Source organism: Rhinatrema bivittatum, chromosome 2 (assembly GCF_901001135.1).
Source record: "Rhinatrema bivittatum chromosome 2, aRhiBiv1.1, whole genome shotgun sequence".
Lineage (NCBI taxonomy): Eukaryota > Metazoa > Chordata > Amphibia > Gymnophiona > Rhinatrematidae > Rhinatrema > Rhinatrema bivittatum.
In genome coordinates this window covers 107,391,536-107,413,406 of record NC_042616.1, presented here as the reverse complement: position 1 = coordinate 107,413,406, position 21,871 = coordinate 107,391,536, and the positions used below count along the sequence as shown (strand labels likewise).

The 21,871-nt window shown below is 46.8% G+C and overlaps 1 protein-coding gene across 5 annotated transcripts in view; it reads left to right on the top strand.

Annotated features, from left to right (window-relative positions):
* LARP4B (La ribonucleoprotein domain family member 4B) overlaps positions 1 to 21,871 on the top strand; it is a 521,092-nt gene that overhangs the window by 392,816 nt on the left and 106,405 nt on the right. For all 5 annotated transcript variants that reach the window (XM_029588536.1, XM_029588537.1, XM_029588533.1 and 2 more), the window contains one exon: positions 11,909 to 11,954. In XM_029588536.1, the coding sequence (XP_029444396.1) occupies positions 11,909 to 11,954 (46 nt within the window). The remainder of the gene's footprint in view (positions 1 to 11,908; positions 11,955 to 21,871) is intronic.

The following is a 21,871-nucleotide window of genomic DNA, read 5'->3' as shown; positions in this document are numbered from 1 at the left end:
AACTGAATCTTTTTGGAGCTGGGATCTTCATGAGCCAGAGCCTTGCTGAAACTAAGTGCAATTTTATTTTGTTATTTACCTGTGCTTAATGTAATAGGGCTGTATATTTGCAAAAGATTGTGCCTTGTCTGTTAGGGGCAGATTTGAAATTGAAACCTGAAAGAGAGCTATTTTGTGTGCTTTCTAGGGCTAAGAATTAAAAAAGAATAGCCAGTCTCCTTAGCCATTGTTAGTGGGGATGGGCCTAATTGCCTTAGGGCTTTCTTGAAGTCCTTTTTTGTCTTTTAGCATTCTAATGGAATTGGGTAAAGATTTCCATAAGATGGGGCCGGCGATAGAAACGGCCTGCTCTCTTGTAATGTTAAGTCTTGTGGCTTTAGGGAAAGAGACTTGAAGTAGAAGTTGGTTTTTAGATCGGAGGGTTCGTGAGGGAGTGTAAAGATGAAGAATAACAGATAGTCACGGACTGATGTGAATGAGATTGTGTAGAATGGTTAAGATTTTGTATTGGATTCTCCAGGAAATAGGCAACCAATGTAGATATAACAGGACAGGGGAGATATGATCATGTAGTTTAGTGCTGGTTAGAAGACGTGCCACAGCATTTTGGGATAGTTGAGGATAGTGGTAGGCTAAGATAGAGAATTGCAGTAGTTCAGACCAGTGAGGATTAGAGATTGCAGTATAGTTAGAAAAGCAGCAGGTTTGAAGAGAGGCTTAACATGTTTGAGGAGGCGCAGTTTATAAAACGAGAATTTGACTACAGATTTGATATGAGCTCTTATGTGCTGTAGTGTCTGCTGTATAATATTACTTTTCGAGCCTTGCATGTGCTTGGTGAGTATGCCATTGCTGATGCTGTTTCCCATTTTAAGTGGTCTTACTTCAGAACCTTGGCACCATTCGCCAACACTGAAGGAATCCCATCACCTCAAGTTGTATGGAGTTTTGCCCCAGTGAAGGATGGCACATGATGCTGAGCTCTGTTTTCCAGACTACCAGGAAATGTTACATAAGGGCCCTCAGTGACTTGCAGACTTTTGCAAACCAAATGAGCTTTAAGCACCTCATACTGATTGATAAGCTGGATTGTCCAGTTTATCATTATATGCAAAAGGGAGGGGTGTCCAGGGTGGCTGGGATTGTTTTATTACCACAGCAATGGGGTATCACATTTCTGCTAAGAGAACAATGCATTGATGGGCCAATGAAAGTCATTCAGGTGAGGACAAGTAACATCCAGTTACACATGAGTATCTGAGCAGATTGAGCATAGATCTTCATATGTGCGAGAATGTATATGTAACATGTCTATTTATATGTGCCTTTTTCCTGGCATTCTTTGGGGCTTCAGAGTTAGTGAAATAGTGGCCAGTCCTCCCAGTCAACAGTCTACATTCCCTTAAAAGTTTGGGCTGATAGTATACGTTCAAGTTGACATACACAGGTTGAGACGGCAATGAAGGGTAGATATCCACATCTATACCTTGTTTGATTGTAATTAGTGTCTGTGTCTAAATAGTCAGTGAGTTTCTTAGCTCTTGAGAAACCCTTGTGTATTTCATCCATGATTGCACTGACTTTGGTGGTTATTGAAACATGGGGAAAGCAAAAGAACTGGCAAAGAATCTGCGAGCAAAAGTAGTTCAACTTATAAATCAGGAAAAGGATATAAAAAGATATCCAAAGATGCCAATCAGTACTGTTCAAACTCTGATCAAGAAGTGGAAAATTATGGATTCTGAAAATACCAAACCATGGTCAGGTAGACTAAGAAAGATTTCAGACCCAACTGCCAGGAAAGTTTGTCTGGATGCAAAGAAAAACCCACAAGCAACTTCTACTGAAATACAGGCTTCTCTGAAACAAAATAGTGTGAGTGTTTCAGCATTTATAATGAGATACTTGAACAAAACTGGGCTGCATAGTAGAGTTTCAAGAAAAAAGCCATTGCTGCACCAGCATCTCAAAAAAAAGCCCACTTACAAACAGTACCTAGAGAAGCTTCAAAACTTCTTAAACAAAATAATTTGGAGTGATGAGACCAAACTTTAACTTCATGGTCACAACCATAAATGGTATATTTGGAGAGGAGGAGTCAAGGCCTATAAAGAGAAGCACACCATCCCTACTGTGAAGCTTGAAGGTGGATCTCTGCTATTTTGAGGGTGTGTGAGCCACAGTGACATAGGGAATTTAGTCAAAATTGATGGCAGGATGATTGCAGCATCTTATCAGAAAATATTGGAGGAGAATTTGTATTCATCAGCCAGGAAAGCTGCACAAGGGATGCACCTGGACTTTTCAACATAATGATCTGAAACATAAAGCCAAATCGACCCTTCAGTGGCTGCAGAGGAAGAAAGTGAATGTTCTGGAGTGGGTATCAGTCTTCTGACCTCAGTATCATTGATCCACTTTGGGGAGAGCTCAAACATGCTGTTCATGTTAGACAACCAAAGAATTTACAGGATCTGGAGGCCTTTTGCCAAGAGGAATGGGCAGGTTTACCACATGAAAAAATAAAGGTCCTCATTCACAACTATCACAAACGACTGCAAAAGGGGGCAATACACTATATTAAGAACTAAGGGTATGCAAACTTTTGAACAGGATCATTTTATTTTGTTTATTGCTATGGTTTATTTAATGATTGTGCTATTCTGTGAAGTATAATACTTTAATTTGAAACACACTAAAAACAAACGTATTTTGTCTGACTCATGTTTACTTAAAAGCCTCACTTTTTACAAATTCTGCCAGGGATGTGAAAACTTATGAGCACAGCTGAAATTATACATCCCATAGATCACGGAGTAATACCTTTCTCTCAGTGCATAGGGATGGCAGCCCACTGTTGTGGTTTCAATTCATGAGTGTTGAAAAGGTGCTTAGATGAGAGGATATTTGGCACCCACTCTTTCTGTATTGGGACAGCAACAACCACAGCAGTTTTGGGTTTGCCCCCTGAGTGAATCATGCCCATTGACAGGTGGTGCTGAAAGTGCTAGCTTGTATATTAGACCTTAATTTAAAGAGCTTAGAATGTAGGTTGGTTTGTAAACAGTAGCCCCCTATCCCACATGACATTTACTGTCTACTTTACTCCAAGGTCCTTGTATCATATGGATCTGTGGGCATTCATTCATCCATTGGGTACACAAGAAGGCATTAACCACACTGCTAGGTAGACATCTAGGCCAATTGAACTGTGGAATATCATTGCTCTGGATGTGTCACGTTAGGATTTGGTGGGGACCTGGTAATGTTGCAAACGAAAAAGGCACAAGTTTCACCCTGAGCTATTGTCCTCCATTTAGAAGGAAATGATATTACATTAATGCACAATGTGAAACTTGTTCAAAAAATTCAGTGAGACTGCAATCCAATTGCTGATTATTCCCAGCCACTCACATTGTCTGTTCTCACAGGACAAGCAGGATGGTAATCCTCACATATGGGTGACATCATCAAGATGGAGCCCAATCACAGAACACTTTTTTGTCAAAGTTTCTAGAACTTTGACTGGCACCTACTGGACATGCCCAACACAGCACCAACCCTGCATCCAGCAGGGGTCCCCCTTCAGTCTTCTTTTTTCCATGCAGCAGTAGCCACGCAGCTCAAAGAGCTCTCTTGAGATTCCTGACAGAAATTTTCCTCATGGAACTTCTTTCAAAATTTCAAAACATTTTTTACCCCATAGGGGTTCCCCTATCGATATCTATACTCCGTGGTCGAAAGGTATGCTTTACCCTAGTTGCGGTAGATTCCTGTCAAGTTTTTCCTTCGGGGCCTACCAGCCATCGACCGCACCGCAGCTAAATTTTTGTCGAAGTCTTGGTGTCGGGTTTTTGTCGGTGCCCCAACTGTTCTCTGACAATGTCCCTCACTGACCTGCATAGGGTGTGTTTTGTGTTTAGGGTCTGACCATGCTGTCCAAACTTGCGCCAAATGTGCCCAAATGACACCGAAGGGCCGCAAGGCTCGTTTATAGAGAAAATGGAGTTTTTCGTTCAGTCAAAATCCCTGGCTCCATCGATAGCTTCGACCTCGTCCGAGCCGGTTCCATCAACCTCTCGCCAGCATCAGGTCACCGCTGCTGCCCGACCGGCATCGACGATTCCAAGGGTGTCTATCACCTCCTTGCCTCCTCAAGAAAAGGACCGAGGAGATCACATGAAAAACATCGACACCATCATCGTAAGACTCAGTCCACCGATGTAGGCAAGCCCTCATCATCGACGTCGACAGAGCCACCGACAAAGAAGCCCTGTCCAGAAAAGGCCCCATCCTCTTCTGTGACTGGGTCACCGAGGCGTTCCCCACCTTCAGTGGTGCTGGGATCCGTGATTCCACCTTCACCGATGGACCCTCCGGCTAAGCCAGTGCTGCCTCCTACTCCGGAGCCGGGGTTACTCGCCCCAGGTCTCCGCGAGGAATTGGATCGGATGATCCAAGAGGCCATCGGAAAAGCACCTCCATCGATGCCAGAACCGGTTCCCGAGCCGGTCACCAATCCGATTCCTGTAGCTCTTGCACGGCTACTGGGTAGACTGGATGCATTGATCGGTGCCCTTCCACCGCTGGAATAGAGAGCACCAGTGTATCCAGTACATTCTACTCCGATTCCATTATCGGATGAAGAGGAAACACCGATACCCATTCCACCGTCTAGGATCTTACCACCGACTTGTCCAGTGATGTCACCAGTTCCTTTGGTGCCTCCTTCGATACCTAGGCCTGCTCCTTCGGGATTAACACCATTCCTCCCTTCTGGAGATCCTATGGGAGCTGGTGACCAGCCTTATGATCCTTGCACTGATGATACTTCCCAGGATACCAATGATCTGCCTTCAGAGCCCTCTCCCCCAGATGAAAGACGACGTTCTCCACCAGAAGATCTGTCTTTTATTAATTTATCAAGGAAATGTCTGAAACCATTCGATTTCAACTTCAGACAGAGGACTCTAGGCACAAGATGCTGGAAGTACTCCAGTTTCTTGATGCTCCTAAGGAGATCATGTCTATACCTATTCATGAAATCCTGATTGATCTCTTAAAGAGAAACTGGGAACACCCATATTCAGTTCCACTTGTCAATCGTAAGAAAGATGCCACTTGTCTCGTATAGTCAGCTCCTGGATTTCAAAGGTCACAGTTGGATCATCACTCTGTGGTTGTTGAATTAGCCCAGAAAAAGGCATGACGTTCAAAATCTCATTCCTCCATACCTCCAGGGAAGGAACAAAAATCCCTGGATGCTTTTGGCAGATGTGTCTTCCATGGCTCAATGTTCATATCTCGCATTGCCTCTTACCAATTATACATGACACAGTATAACAGAGACCTTTTCAAGAGGATCCAGGATTTTTCTGATTCTTTACCAGAACAACTCCAGATTCAACTTTATGCTCTGGCTCAAAAGGGTCTGGTTGCTGGAAAACACGAGGTACGCGCTGCATATGATATTTTTGACACTGCCTCTAGAATGTCTGCAGCGGGTATTAGTGCAAGGAGATGGGCCTGGCTCAAATCCTCAGACTTAAGACCAGAAGTGCAAGACAGGTTAGCTGATCTACCCTGTGTAGGCGATAATCTCTTTGGTGAAAAGATCTGAGAAACTGTGGCACAGCTGAAGGACCATCATGAAACACTGCGCCAGCTCTCTTCTGTGCATTCTGAGTTTCCATCTGCCCCAAAGAGAACTTTCAGGCGTGACTCTAAGCGGCCGGCCTACAAGCCAAGAAAATTCTATCTTCCGGCTTTTAGAGGGCATCCTTCCAGACCTTACCATAAAGGTCAGACCAGATAGTCTCGCCCTCAAAAGTCTCAGCCAGTCTCTCAGCCTGGGCCAGCGTCAGGGTTTTGACTCCTTCCTAGAGAGAGTGTAAGCCAAATTCCTCTTCCATCCATACCGGTCGGCAGTCAGCTCTGCCACTTCAATAACATTTGGCATATAGTCACCACAGACCAGTGGGTGCTTGCGGTAGTCACTCAGGGTTACCACTTAAATTTCGAGACTGTTCCAGCGGACTTCCCACCTCGGCTGATGTGGGGGACTTCCGACCACTCTCTCTTGCTCGAACAGGAGGTCTCAATCCTCCTCAAATCCCGAGCAATAGAACCAGTGCCCCTCTCCCAACAGGGGCAAGGGTTCTATTCCCGGTATTTTCTGATACCAAAAAAGTCAGGTGATGTATGTCTGATACTGGACCTTCGCACCCTAAACAAATTTTTGCAGACAGAAAAATTCAAAATGGTAACCTTGGGCTCTCTACTTCCTCTTCTTCAAAGAGGAGATTGGCTATACTCTCTAGATCTCCAAGATGTTTACACACACATCTCCATAACGCCTTCTCATTGCAGGTTCCTGCGATTCCTGGTCGGCCCTCGTCACTTCCAATACTGTGTACTACCATTCGGCCTAGCGTCCGCTCCATGAGTATTCACCAAGTGCCTGGTGGTGATCGCAGCCTTATCTCGACGATTGGTTGATAAGGGCTCTGACTCAGCAGGATGCATTAGCCTCCCTGCGTCTCACTTATCCATACCCTGATCTCCTTAGAGTTTCTAGTCAACTATCCCAAATCCAAGATAGTTCCATCCCAAACCCTTTCCTTTATAGGGGTCGACCTAAACACAATACAGGTGAAAGCCTTCCTCCCCCAGGATCGCGCTTTCACCGTAACCTCTGAGACTCATCACAATCAGACTCGAGCATCTTCAAATGCTCGTCACTTTCTCTTACTGCTGGGTCACATGGTGTCCTCTGTGCATGTTACTCCAATGGCTCGCCTTGCCATAAGAGTCATGCAGTGGACCCTAAAATCCCAGTGGATTCAAGCTTGTCAGCCAATGTCCAGCATTATCCAGGTTACCAAACAGCTCCGTCTATCGTTAGCCTGGTGGTTGCACCACTCCAATCTCGTTCAAGGCTCCAGAACCTCAAATTATCTTAAGACGCATCCACCCTAGGATGGGGTGCACATGAAGGCGACCTGCAGACTCAGGGAACCTGGTCTCCAGAGGAAGCCAAACACCAGATAAAATTTCTTGGAGCTACAGGCGATCAGATATGTCCTCAAGGCCTTTCAAGACTGCCTATCAGACAAAGCCATCCTGATTCAAACCGACAATCAGGTTGCGATATGGTACATAAACAAACAAGGGGGAACGGGCTCCTACCTCCTGCCCAGGAAGCTGCACAGATATGGGCATGGGCCCTTTCCTGCTCAATGTGCCTCAAAGCAACCTACTTGCCGGGAGTGGACAATCTCCTGGCGGACAAGCTGAGTCGTACTTTCTACCGCACGAGTGGTCTCTCAACCCCAAGGTAGCGGACTCGATATTCCAATGTTGGGGCTACCCTCGCATAGACCTCTTTGCGTCGGTCCACAACCACAAAGTATACAACTTCTGCTCTCTCTTTTGTAGTCACCACTCACAACCAAGAGATGCCTTCGCCCTCTCTTGGGCCAGCGGTCTCCTTTATGCGTACCCTTCACTTCTCTCATTTCAAAGACTCTTGTGAAGCTACAGAAGGACAAGGGCTTAATGATCCTGATAGCGCCCCACTGGCCACACCAGGTGTGGTTTCCAATCCTCCAGGACCTATCAATACGCCAGCACATTCCCCTGGGGAAGGATCCCCTTCTGATAACTCAGAACAACGGGTACCTGTGCCACCCCAAACTCCAGGCTCTGTCTCTGACGGCCTGGATGTTGAAAGGTTAATACTCCAACCTCTTAACCTTTTAGAGTCGGTATCCCAGGTCCTGGTGGCTTCACGAAAGCCTTCAACGAGAAGGTTCCTGGACTATCTCTGGCAACTCTCAGAGTTAGGCCTGAAAACTTCCTCTATCAGGGTGCATGTCAGTGCAGTGTCTGCGTACCATAAAGGTATAGGAAATGTCTCCATTTCAACTCAATCCTTAGTATCCCGCTTCATGAGAGGCTTGCTCCATTTAAAACCTCCACTGCGCCCTCCGGCCCCTGCTTGGGACCTTAACATAATGTTGGAACGGCTTATAAAACCTCTGTTTGAGCCTCTCCACTCCTATGATCTCCACTATCTCACCTGGAAGGTAGTTTTTCTTCTTGCGATCACATCCGCCTGCAGGGTTAGTGAATTACAGGCATTAGTTATCTACCCGCCTTACACTAAAATTCTGCATGACAGGGTACTGCTCTGCACTCACCCTAAATTTTTACCAAAGGTAGTATCGGAATTTTATATTAATCAAACCATTATCCTACTTACCTTTTTTCCCAGGCCCCATTCCAATCCAGGGGAACAGGCTCTGCATTCCTTAGACTGCAAGCGTGCTCTAGCCTTCTGTCTAGAATGCATGTCAGCCCACAGGAAATCCACTCAATTTTGTTTCCTTTGATGCCATCAAACTTGGAAATCCTGTGGGAAAGCAGAACCTCTCCTGGTTGGCAGACTATATCTCTTTTTGCTATCAGCAACAAGGCATTCCACTCCAAGACCGTGTGAAAGCACACTCTATCAGGGCCATGGCAACATCAGTAGCGCACCTCCGTTCGGTGCCACTTCCTGATATATGTAAGGCTGCTACCTGGAGTTCTCCCCATACATTCGCAGCCCATTATTGCTTAGATAAGGCTGGCAGACAAGATTCCATCTTCGGCCAGTCTGTTCTACGCAACTTATTTTCAGTTTAATTTACCAACATCCTTCCACCGACCCGTTAGGGTTCAGGATGCCTTCCTAACCAAATTCCACCCCTGTTATTGTGCCTGTTGCACGTCTTTGGGTGCATTTGGTGCTTCACTCAGGCATCCTCAGCTCGGTACTCACCCATATATGAGGACTACCATCCTGCTTGTCCTGTGAAAAAGCAGAGTTGCTTATCTGTAACAGGTGTTCACAGAACAGCAGGATGTTAGTCCTCACGAAACCTGCCTGCCACCCCGCGGAGTTGGGTTTGTTTACGTTTTCTTCTTTTATTTTTTTCACACGTACTTTGCTATATTATGAGACTGAAGGGGGACCCCTGCTGGATGCAGGGTTGGTGCTGTGCTGGGCATGCCCAGTAGGTGCCAGTTAAAGTTCTAGAAACTTTGACAAGTGTTCCATGATTGAGCTCCATCCTGATGATGTCATCCATATGTGAGGACTAACATCCTACTGTCCTGTGAGAACACCTGTTACAGGTAAGCAACTCTGCTGACTTCATCATCCCAGGAAGGGTGTGGTGTGATGAGAAGTTGCACCACATGGTCAGAAGAACCTGCAGGAAGTTGTACAGATGGATGCAGAAGATTTTCTTTTGGGGGTTCTAACATAACACATGACCTCATCATAGAGAGAGGCCCAGAAATGTACTGGCCCGATAGGGTCTATTTATCTGGTGTTGGCCTCAACTTTTAAATAGCAAATCCAGGGTGCATTTGAAAGCTTGAGATTTCATTATGGTCGCCCTTGCAAGCAATGTTTCTCTGTTGCGGGTTGTGGCAGAGGTGGCCACATCTAGGACACAGTGAGTAATGCAAATTTTGTCATTCACTGGCTTCAGGTATTGTAACTCAATCCTGTATGTGCAGGGACAAGCAAAAAACTGAATTTCCTGCCCTGTGTTTTGAGAAATGTGTGTCAATGGACTTGTTTAGCTTTGACAGCCAAATACAATTCTTCTGCTCAGGCAGTGTTGTGATTCTGGCTTTTCTATGAACTCATAGAAAAGCACCATGGGCCAAGCTTTGATGCCTCAGCCCCTTCGTTAAGCAAGAAATGGCAAGAAGGCCTTGCTTTCTACAATAGGTCCTATGAAGATTAAAACTGATGCAGGCTGGGCTTTGTAAGAGAGGGAGGTTGGCAAAAGGTGGGGGTGAAGGGAGTGATAAGGGGTACGATGAAATTAGTATTTTTATGGGTTGAAGTGATCTAAAATTAGTACACTTAGATCTTTGTTTGCCAGTTTCCAGTTCCTGTTTTTCTAATTGATATGTGGCTAATGAAATTTTGCATTTCAAATGTATGATTTTCACATTCTTTAGCAATGAAGCTTCTTTTCCAAACTCTTGACTGTTCTTCCTGTTTGTCATGACCCCTTTCATTATTTTCACCCCTTCCAGAATGTCTTCTGTATTGCAGATTTTTGTACTTGCAAACAAGTGGATATTGGTGGGGGGGGGGGGGGGGGTTTGTTGTTGGTTTTTTTACCTTCTAGCTAAACAGTGGCCAAAACTAGCAAGACTATTACCCAAACATTGAGCCATCTAGTTCCCCATAGCCTTGCTGGACAGTAGCCAGTCACCACTATCAAACTGCCAGCATTAACCCTTTTGATTTCTGGGTAGTTGGAGTCTGCAGGTACTACTTCTGCTGCCCCAGAGCCTGAAACTTATTATAGCTCATATATATATATATATATAGAGAGAGAGAGATATTATGGTAGAGAGTTTTGTGCTACTGGCTAGGTTCTTGGCTGAAGGACTTTGTCAAATAGTCTTGCCGTACAAGATTTATTCTATGACTTTGCTGTGTGGGTTTGTGGCACAGTGTGGATCCGATATGCTCAAGCTTCAGGTAGTAGACCACATTCCTCCAGCCTAGTCAGCAAGAGATCTTGCCCAGGCATATCATCTGGGGGTATGTGATTATAAAGTGAGGAAAAGGGGTGGAATTTTATGAATCTAGGGTTGGGATGTGTATTTGATGAGAGCATGCATGGATTCATAGGCAGAACAAGAGAAGTTGGGGTTGGAAAATGTATTTAATTTATAATCCCACCTTTCAGGTACTGTAGTTATCTTTGTCCCTAGAAGGTTTTACTAAAGTCGTTCTCCCATTTTTATGTCCATTAAAAAAGATGCTTAGTAAATGCCCCCCAAGAAGCAGCAGTGGAATTTGAACTCTGGCTTCCCTGGTTCACAGCCTGCTGCTCTAACCACTAGGCTACACCTTCACTCCTCTACTCCTAGGTAAATTTGTTATGATGGAGTACAATTGATATATTTAAATTTCAACAAAATAAGTGGATCATTATCTTGGCTTTATTTTAACACTTTTTTGATTACCAGTGTTTGCATACTGTTAGGATGCATTTAATGTAAATGTAGAAGGGTTGCTTCTGCCACCTTATGAACTCAGTAAAGAAGTGTCTTGAATTTGTAGCCCAAGAATGAGTCATTGAACAATTTTGAGGGAGTATTTTAAAGAGAAGTTCTGAGACAGTGTGCATTTGAATCTTAACCTTTTGTTTAGCTTCATCCTACTCTGTTCCTCTACTGCCATCCCCTCCCTCACACACAAATTAAAAATAAATGAAGTCTTCACAAATTACACGTTAATTCACATGCAAAAGGTGAAATTCAGTTAATTGTATATTCAGAAAGAAATAACATATGCTATGGAAATTGTTGCCAAGTCATACTATTGGAGAAAGTTTGTGTCTGCATTTTGGGACTACATTTGATTGCATTTATAATTGTGTATATAAAGGTTTTCAGTAGTAACATCTTGACAGAGCATGATAGTCTTGACACTCAACTATTTTGTCATAAAGGAATGTTATCCTAGATTTTGAGTCCTAAAATAATTATGAAACTTTTACTGTGCTGCATGTGTTTCCTCATAACCAAGAATAACTGTAAATGTGTTTGCTGTAAAGATAAATAATTGAGTTGATCATATAAAATAAAATACATACTATACTTTGAGTCCTGTCCTAGTATTTCTAGTAAATGATCATTTTCATTGTACATTTATTGACAAGGGCTAGCCCAGGGGATCAGGATCCTAGGTTTCATTCCAAATTCAGGTCTTTGCTCCATGGCTGGCTAGCTGGGACAAGGGGATGCTTTAGAACCACCCAGTGGTTGAATTTAGGTACCATGATTGCCGGATTCACTTTACATTTTTAAACTTTTCTGTCCCTAGGAAAAATTCATACGGATATAGAAAGAAAAGGGAAGAGAAATTTACGGTGAGTTTGACAATTTTCTGTAGGCATAACTTTGACTGAATTTATTTACCATGTTTAGACATAGGCAAAACAAGTAATCAGAAACATGTATAATAATGTATGGCCAAACAGGTGGATAAAACGACAGTAAAAGCCAGAAAGATGCTTGGCTGCATAGGGAGAGGGACGGTCAGCTGAAAAAGTTGATATTGCCCCTGTATAAGTCCCTAGTGACACCCCACTTGGAATATTGTGTACAATTCTGGAGACCACACCTTCAAAAAGGATATAAACAGGATGGAGTCAGTCCAGAGGGTGGCTGCTAAAATGGTCAGTGGTCTTTGTTCTAAAGCATATGGAGATAGACTTAAAGATCTAAGAATGTACATCCTGGAAGAAAGGTGAGATAAGGGAAATATGATAGAGACATTCAAATATCTCAAAGGTTTCCATGTAGAGGAGGTGAGCCTCTTTCAGCAAAAAGGAGGCTCTAGAATAATGGGTCATGAGATGAGGTTGAAAGGGGGGTAGACTCAGGAGTAATTTTAGGAAATATTTCTTTTCAGCGAAGGAGGTGAATGCAGGAAAAAGCCTCCCAATGGTGGTGGTGGAGACAAAAACAGTATCTGAATTCAAGAAAGCATGAGATAAATACAGGGGATTTCTAAAGAAGTGATAGGAATTATAATACTAAATTAATTGGATGAATGAGCAGACTATAGATGGGTCATATGGTCTTTTTCTGCTGTCTTGTTTGTCTCACAGTGCACTTGAATCTAAAACTTGAACTGTATTGATAAGCATTCTTAAATTTTGAGCATGGTGTCCATCTTTATTGTTGAGCAGGCACTAGTATCTTTCACTTGTGTGAATCAGTGTTCAGAAAACATAGCTTACCTTATTCAAAGGTTTCCAAGCATTATTAGGAATGTATGACATTTAAAATTAGAAGGGTTTTTTGCCCAAGTTTCCCAATAACGCTCAAGATGTGGCTTACGACATTATTATTTCAGATACAATAAATCCCTTCTCCAAAGAGCTTACAATGTAAGTTGATAGACCGAGGCTTAGGCCAATCAGAAATTGATACGCTTCATAGTGTGTGTGCCTGGCCTTTGCTGTTGCAGTGAATTTAAGATATGGATCTTTTTTTCCCGTTTCTATGTTGAAAAACTTTTAGAGGAAGCACTTTCATTTTGCTTGGATAACAAGCTCTTCAATCTTATAATCAGCCAAATGAAGAGACATAAATAATTGAAAACAGAAAAAGCTAGTCAAGTATAACTTAAACCCTGATGAAGCCATTATTACATACTCCTATGTATGCTAGGTTATCATAGAATGCTAACTTATCCACTAATGCCTTACAAAAAAACCTCATGTTTCCTAGTGTGTAGCAGATGGACTCAGGACCAATGGGTATAGTGTACTCCTGTTAGCAGTTGGAGACGGATCAGATTTCAATCTGACGTCAGCCCCTAGTACATATACCCCTGCAGGAAATGCAGATCCTCAGTATTTTCCGTCTCCAAAGCAGTTAGGGACTATCTGCACACTTTTAGAGCGTTAGAACTAAACTACAAAGAAACCCAAATTTAAGAAGAAAAGATACTTACGGAAGACGAGCCCCGCTCTCCTGCGGTGATACCCTCTGGTTCCTTCCCCAGTTGAGATTCCCAAGGTGATTTCCGTGGTCCCTCGGAGGTGAGTGAGCCTCGGTCTGGCGACCGAATCGCGGCGGGGACCTAGCCCCCGGTTTCCCGGGCGTGGCTGAGAGGCAGCGGGTGCACCCTCGAGCGCGGCGGTGAAGGTATTTACCCTCTTCCCCCCGCAGCCGGAGACCGCCCGGAGCGAAGCCGGGAAGCGCCGAAGACAAGGTAAGGTAGAAATCCTCATTTGTTACCCGGTCTCCGAGGATCAAGGAGAAGTGCAGGTCAGCGACGAGACCAGCGCCACCGGGTTGATCCACCCTAGCAGGGACAGACCCCGGTTAGCCCAAGGGTCTGCCACGTGGAGACCCTCAGAGGCAGTCGCCATCATGCCCGTGTGCTCGCCGTCGCCATCTTGTCTTCATTCGCCGCTCCATTCGCCGCACAACCGAACGCACAAAGTTAGTTTTAGGCGCACAAATCTACTTTTGCGCGTATGTACGCGCACATAGCTTGTGCACATAAGCTACACGCGCATAGGCGAGGCGCACAGATTATGCGCACTGCGAGCTGTGCGCATAAATAATTCTTGGGCGCACAGCCGCGCGCATATCTTACACGCGGCCTGGGCACACAGGAGCGCTTAAGATTTATGCGCAGTCAACTATGGCACCACCAGAAACTGAGCTAAAAGCGCAAGATCTCTGCCCGGCATGCCACATTAGGGCTGCACAGAGCGAGGCGGCCGACGCCCTATGTTCCCAGTGTGAGGACGCCCTGGGGGACCCAGGCCAAGGCCTTGCGCACCCAGGGCAGAGTACCAGCTCCTAGGGCGACACCCCAGACCTTGTAAATCCCAGAGGGACACCCCCTCAGCCGGGGACCCCTAAAGAGCCGGTGCCATTTGGCTTGGACCCTGCGTCGCTCTCATGGGTGGAATTTTTCAAGGGGATCCACACCTTTGTTCGAATGCAAACTGAAGCTTCGCATCCACATGCTCCACGAGAGGACCCTGATGCACCAGGCCCCTCAAGAGAAAGATAAAGGCCTCCAAGATCCAGAAGTCCCATTTATGAGGACTCTGACATATCGGAAGAGGAGGCCGAACCCCTGGAAGAAGGAAAACTCCCCCTGGGGACAGAACCTCACCGCACCATGAGACGCTATTTCGCAAGGGACGAACTCCCGGACTTAGTCTCACAATGCCTCTCGGAGTTCGCCATCCAGGCCCCAGGCACTTCAGGGGTACCTAAGCCGAACCCCCTACTGGAAGGCCTCCGCCAGACCTCCTGCCATTTCCCGCTGTTACAAGCTGCGCAACAGCTAATTGACCTGGAATGGAGCACCCCGGAGTCCACCTTCAAAGGGGGACGAGCTCTGGCAGCCATATACCCCCTGGACCCGGCAACCAAAGACCTCTTTACCTGCCCAAGAGTGGACGCCATGGTCTGTACGGTAGCTAAGCGCACCACCATCCCAGTGGAGGGAGGGACAGCGCTTAAGGATGCCCATGACAGGCGCCTGGAGTCCATCCTGAAAGTCTTTCAACGTCACCGCCATAGCTCTTCAAATCGTGACCTGTTACACCGTGGTAACACGTGCCTGCTTATCCCAAGCCAGGAATAACATCCCAGGAGAAGTCATGGAACCAGCATTATCCTTTCTAACGGATGCTGCCTCCGACCTCGTACGCACAGCGGCCAGAGGGGTGGCGTCCTCAGTGGCGGCTAGGAGACAACTCTGGCTCCGAAACTGGTCAGCGGACACATCCTCCAAAGCTAGAGTCACGAGGATGCCATTCAAAGGATCCCTCCTGTTCAGGAGCGAGCTGGAGAAACTGGCAGACAAATGGGGAGACTCCCCATTGCCGTGCTTACCAGAAGACAAGACAAAGAGAAACCAGCGGCCCTTCCCCAGATCATCCTGGGGCAGAGGATCCCAGTGCTTCAACCCTTATAGCAGGAACAGCTATCAAGCGCCATGCTCCACAGGCAGAAACCAGTCCTTTCGGAACAAACACAACAAGAGGAACCGGCTCGGGTTCAGGCCCCAGCCGCACCCCACAATGAGATTCAGACGACCCGTCTAAAGGAAGAAGCCATAGGGGGCAGACTAACCCTATTCTACCGCAGGTGGGTCGAGATAACTTCGGACAAGTGGGTCCTAGCCATCATTCGGGAGGGGTACTACTTGGATTTCCTGCGAACCCCTCCGGACAAGTTTGTGGAGTCTCCTTGCCGCGACCCCACCAAGAGGGCAGCAGTGGAATCCACGCTAAACAGACTTCTGGCTCTCAAGGCCATCATACCGGTACCTCCACAGGAAGCAAATATGGGGCATTATTCCATTTAATTTATCGTTCCCAAGTCGGTCAACCATCACCGGAGGATCCCCCGCTTCCGCATGGAAACCCTGCGCTCCGTGATAAAGGCAATACAACTGGGAGAGTTCCTCACCTCCCTGGATCTCTCGGAAGCCTACCTGCATATACCAATTCACCAGGAACACCAGAGATATCTACGCTTCAAGGTCCTGGACCGCCACTACCAGTTCCGGGCGCTTCCCTTCGGGTTAACCACAGCTCCCCGGACATTTACCAAGGTAATAGTGGTGGTGGCAGCAGCATTGAGGAAGGAAGGGATCCTGGTACACCCTTACCTAGACGATTGGCTGATCAGAGCGAAGTCACCAGCGGAAAGCCACCAAGCGACCAGCAGAGTCATAACTCTACTAGAGAGCCTAGGATGGGTGGTCAACACAAACAAGGGTTCTCTACAGCCATCCCAGTCACTGGAATACCTAGGAGTCCGATTCGACACCAAAGACAAGGTCAGCCTGACCCTCATGAGGAGATCAAAACTGTGGAACCGGCTGCAAACTCTACTGAATGACCCTCGTCCCACAGCATTGGATTACCTGCAAATCCTCGGGCTGATGGCATCCACGCTGGAAGTAGTGCCATGGGCAAGAGCCCACATGAGGCCCCTTCAGCACTCTCTCCTATCAAGATGGAGCCCACGAACCCAGAACTACACCATTCGGCTGGCACTCCCGAGCAGGCTCCGGACCCAGCTACGGTGGTGGCTACAGACCAACCACATAAACAGGGGATCAAGACTATCCTCCCCGTCATGGACCCTGCTCACCACAGACGCCAGTCTATGAGGATGGGGGGGGGGGGCACACTGCGAGGAGTTAACCACCCAAGGGCGGTGGAACACCGAAGAGGCAGGATGGAACACCAACCGCCTGGAAGCAAGGGCAGTCAGACTAGCCTGTCTACGGTTCGCCCACAGAATCCGGGACAAAGCGGTAAGGGTGATGTCAGACAACGCCACAACGGTAGCCTACATCAACCGACAAGGGGGCACCAGAAGCCAGCAGGTGTCCCTAGAAATAGACCCACTGATGGCATGGGCGGAAGCAAATCTCCAGGAGATCTCTGCCGTCCACATCGCCGGGAAAGACAACATAACGGCGGACTACTTCAGCAGAGAGAGCCTAGATCCCGGAGAATGGAAGCTGTCGGCCACAGCATTCCAGATAATAGTGAACCGGTGGGGGACACCGGTCATGGATCTTCTGGCAAGCAGAGCCAACACGCAAGTACCCAGATACTTCAGCCACAGACGGGAACCGCAGTCTCAAGGAATCGACGCCCTGGTGCAGACCTGGCCACCAGGGACTCTACTATACACCTTCCCGCCGTGGCCCTTGCTGGGCGCAATCATTCACAAGATACAGCTACACAAGGGACTAGTTCTTCTGGTGGCTCCAGATTGGCCAAGAAGACCGTGGTACGCGGACATGAGAAGACTACTGTCAGGGAACCCTCTTCCCCTGCCGCCTCACAGAGACCTACTACAGCAAGGACCGATCCTCCACGAGGACCCAGCTCAATTCTCTCTTACGGTCTGGTCATTGAGAGGGCTCGCCTGAGGAAGAACGGATACTCGGGGGCTGTAATTGACACCCTCCTCCGAGCACGCAAGTTCTCCACCTCACTAACGTACATAAGGATTTGGAGAGTATTCGAAGCCTGGTGCAATGATCACAACATCAACCCACGTTCACTCAAAGTTCCAGTGATCCTGGAATTCTTACAGAACGGGCTTCAGAAGGGCCTGTCCCTCAATTCCATCAAGGTACAGGTGGCAGCTTTATGGTGCTACGGTTCCAGGAGCGAAGGCGACAGCATAGCTTCTCACCCAGACGTGTCACGCTTCCTGAAGGGAGTCAAACACATCCGCCCACCTCTAAAGGGGCCGGTACCTCTATGGAATCTCAACCTCGTCCTGGACTTTCTAGCAGGAAACAGTTTCAGACCCCTCCGAGGCCTGTCTCTCCATCTCTTGACTTTAAAGACTATTTTTGCTGGCAGTCTGCTCAGCCCGCCGCATCTCGGAACTATAAGCACTGTCCTGCCGTGAACCGTTCCTCAGGTTCACACCGGGATCCATACAACTACGCATGGTTCCCTCGTTCCTCCCCAAAGTGGTCTCTCACTTCCACCTTAACCAGACCATCTCACTCCCATCGGCGGATGCCCTGAAGAATTCGGAAGAAGCCCAGAGCCTACCCCACCTCAATGTCAGCAGACTCTTATCCAGATACCTGGAAATATCGGAACCCGTAAGAAAGACAGAACACCTTTTCGTCCTTCACAGCGGGAAGAAACAAGGGGAAGCGGCCTCGTGGGCCACGAAAGCCCGCTGGATCAAGGAAGTCATCAAGGTGGCCTACGTAGAAGCAGGAAAGCCCCCGCCTCTACAGGTTAAGGCCCATTCGACCAGAGCCCAGGCAGCGTCCTGGGCGGAGACCAGAATGATGTCACCCGCCGAGATTTGCAGGGCGGCAACATGGGCCTCCATCCATACTTTCTCCAGCTTTTACCATCTCGACGTTCAAGCTTGGGAGGATTCGGCATTTGCAAGGGCAATACTGAGTGGGTCACAGGCAGCCTCCCACCCTGTTCGGGAGTAGCTTTTATACATCCCATTGGTCCTGAGTCCATCTGCTACAAGCTAGGAAATGGAGAAATTACTTACCTGATAATTTTGTTTTCCTTAGTGTAGACAGATGGACTCAGTATCCCGCCCTTGGCTGCCGGACACATACATGACTCAAGGGTAAGCCAGATTTTCATTTACCCAGGATATCCACCCTACCGGGTGTCGACGCTTCAGATTGAGCTCTCTGGCGGTCTCCAGCTATAGCTCACCAACCAATCTATTAATCAGGTTAATCAAGTTTTAACGTTAACTAAGTTATAAAGTTATAAAGTTATTCAAGTTATAAATTAATCAATCAGTCAGTCAAACATATATCCACAATGCTTTGCAAGGAAGAATACTGAGGATCTGCACTTCCTGCAGGGGTATATGTACTAGGGGCTGACGTCAGATTGATCCGTCTCCAACTGCTAACAGTACACTATACCCATTGGTCCTGAGTCCATCTGTCTAGACTAAGGAAAACGAAATTATCAGGTAAGTAATTTCTCCATTTTTGTAGTAGGGAGGTGTATCTCCCCCATTTTTCCATTTCCATCTCCCTACTCCTGACAGAATCTTGCTGGCTCAAGAATTAGAGGGGAGTCTCATCTGAGAGTTTTTACCACATTTCAGATCCTTTACAGTGCTAGTATTTCAGTGTTTATCTGTCATATAAAGAGGCTGAAAAAAGTTAAGGCTTTTTTAGCTTGGAAAAGAGCAGACTGGGATGGGGAGGGAGAGGGGAAACATGACAGAGATCTACAAGATCATGAGTGGAAAAGAACAAACCACAAGCAACTGGTTGTTTATCCTGTCCAAAAATATAATGACAGAGTACATCCAATGAAATGTTAAGTTTCAAGATGAATGCAAGAAAATTTTCCTGTCGATAGCAGGGCTGAATTAGCCATGCTGTCATGGGATCTGTCAATCAGGTCCGGGAGGCGGAGCTTGTCAAAGCAGAGATCAGAGCTTTGCTCTCTGCGGCTGCGCATGTGTTCCCACGCAGGAAAGTAACGGAATCTCCTCAGTCTGTTCTTTCCGCGTGCGGGATCGCACGCGGAGCTATTCTTCTCCTCAGCATTAATAGCACAAAACATGTCAAAATCGGGGTTTAAGCCCTGTAATTGCGGCAAGGTAATGTCGGTCACGGATGGCCATGACCAATGTTACCGATGCCTAGGACCAGATCACAATCAGGAAGATTGTGAATTTTGCTCAAGGATGTCATCCAGAGCACTGAAGCAAAGGGCCTACAGGCTTCAGGAACATTTTGCCTCACCGGAGCCATCAGAGGCTCATACGTTGCCTGGCCCTGTGATTTTATCGGCTCCCTCAAAAAAGAAGGCATCATCGTGGGATCCTCAGTCCTCCAATCTTGGAGGTAAGGAGGTGGCAAGCTACAAAGGCCGTCAGATTTTCAAAAATCCAAAGAGCCAGAATCACCGGCGCAGGACACTTTGGCGCCAAAAATCTCGGCGCCTAAAACTTCTGCGCCTAAGGTGCCTTATGCGCACACAAAAGGATCGGCGCATAACACTTCAGCGCCTGAAGAAGTATCGGCGCACAACATTTCTATGCGCATGGCGCTGAAGGACCCTGTGCGCATGGCGCAGAAGATTCCTGCGCGAAGGGCGCCGAAGACATTGGTGCGCAAGGTGCCGAAGACGTCTGAGCACACAACTAAAGGAAACTGTAAGTGCACGGCGCCATCTACATCTGCGCGCACGGCGCCGACACCACCTGTGTGCCCAGCGCCAACCAAGATCAAGGGACGTTTCAACACCCACTACACTCATCTCTCCACTTGACAGCGTGGAGATTGAGAGGCTCCTTCTAACAGAACAGGGAGTCTCCACCTCGGCACAATTCATCTTGTTAGAATCCAGGAAACTCTCCACAAGGAAAAATTACAGCTATAAATGGTGCACTTCCAAAGGTGTACCACCATTGGACTGCTCACCTGAATTGCTCATTGATTATCTTCATACACTAAAAACAGCTGGTCTAGCAACATCATCCATCAGAGTTCATCTCAGTGCCATAGGGGCATATCATAGACCAGTTAACAATATTCCTATATCCAATCACCCCTTACTATCTCATTTCATCAAGGGACTAACTCACATTTGTCCTCCGATCTCTAAGCCTCCAGTTCCATGGAACCTCAACATAGTTCTGGAACAGCTCATGTTTTCCCCATTTGAACCCATGTACTCGGCACATATTAAATACCTCATATGGAAAGTGGTATTCTTGGTTGCAGTGACATCAGCACGAAGAGTTAGTGAATTGCAGGCCTTGGTCCATTATTCTCCATATTTACAATTTCATCACCAAAAGGTAGTTCTCCGAACTCACCCATCCTTCCTACCAAAAGTGGTTTCCCAATTCCACCTCAATCAGATCAGGGAATTACCCACCTTTTTCCCTAAACCTCATGCAAATGATAGGGAAAAATTACTTGAACACACTAGATTGCAAAAGAGCTTTAGCATACTACAAAGAAAGGACAAACTCGGACTCCCGTGTTTCTCAGCTCTTTGTCTCTTTTGACCCAAAGGCACCTGGACTACCAGTAGCTAAACGCACTATATCTAGCTGGATAGCACAGTGCATCAAATTCTGTTACAATAAACAGAATTTACAGCTACACTGTCATCCTAGAGCTCACAAAGTCAGAGCAGTGGTGGCCTCCTTGGCACACCTTAAGAATGTACAACCCATAGACATTTGTAAGGCAGCTACATGGTCATCGCTCCATACCTTCACATCTCACTACTGCCTTGATCAACAAGCAGCCACGAATGCGAAGATAGGGCAAGCAATCCTGCAATCTCTATCCTCCTGTCCACGGTGACTGCCACACTGTCAAAGATCACGTACAGACATATATATCAAAACAATGTGATCGGGAGCTTGGGACTCCCATGACATCATGGCTAATTCAGCCCTGCTATCGACGGGAAAAAAGCAAGTTTGCTTACCGTAAACAGTGTTTCCGTAGATAGCAGGATGAATTAGCCATGCTGACCCACCCTCCTCCCTGGCAGTCAATAAGTCTTCGACTACACTAAGGCTTAATCACAGACTGAGGAGAATTCAGTTACTTTCCTGCGTGGGAACACACGCGCAGCCACAGAGAGCAAAGCTCTGTTCTCTGCTTTGACAAGCTCCGCCTCCTGGACCTGATTGACAGATCCCATGACAGCATGGCTAATTCATCCTGCTATTTACGGTAAGCAAACTTGCTTATTTATTTAGTTAGCGGACAGCCAACCTGTGGAATCTGCTG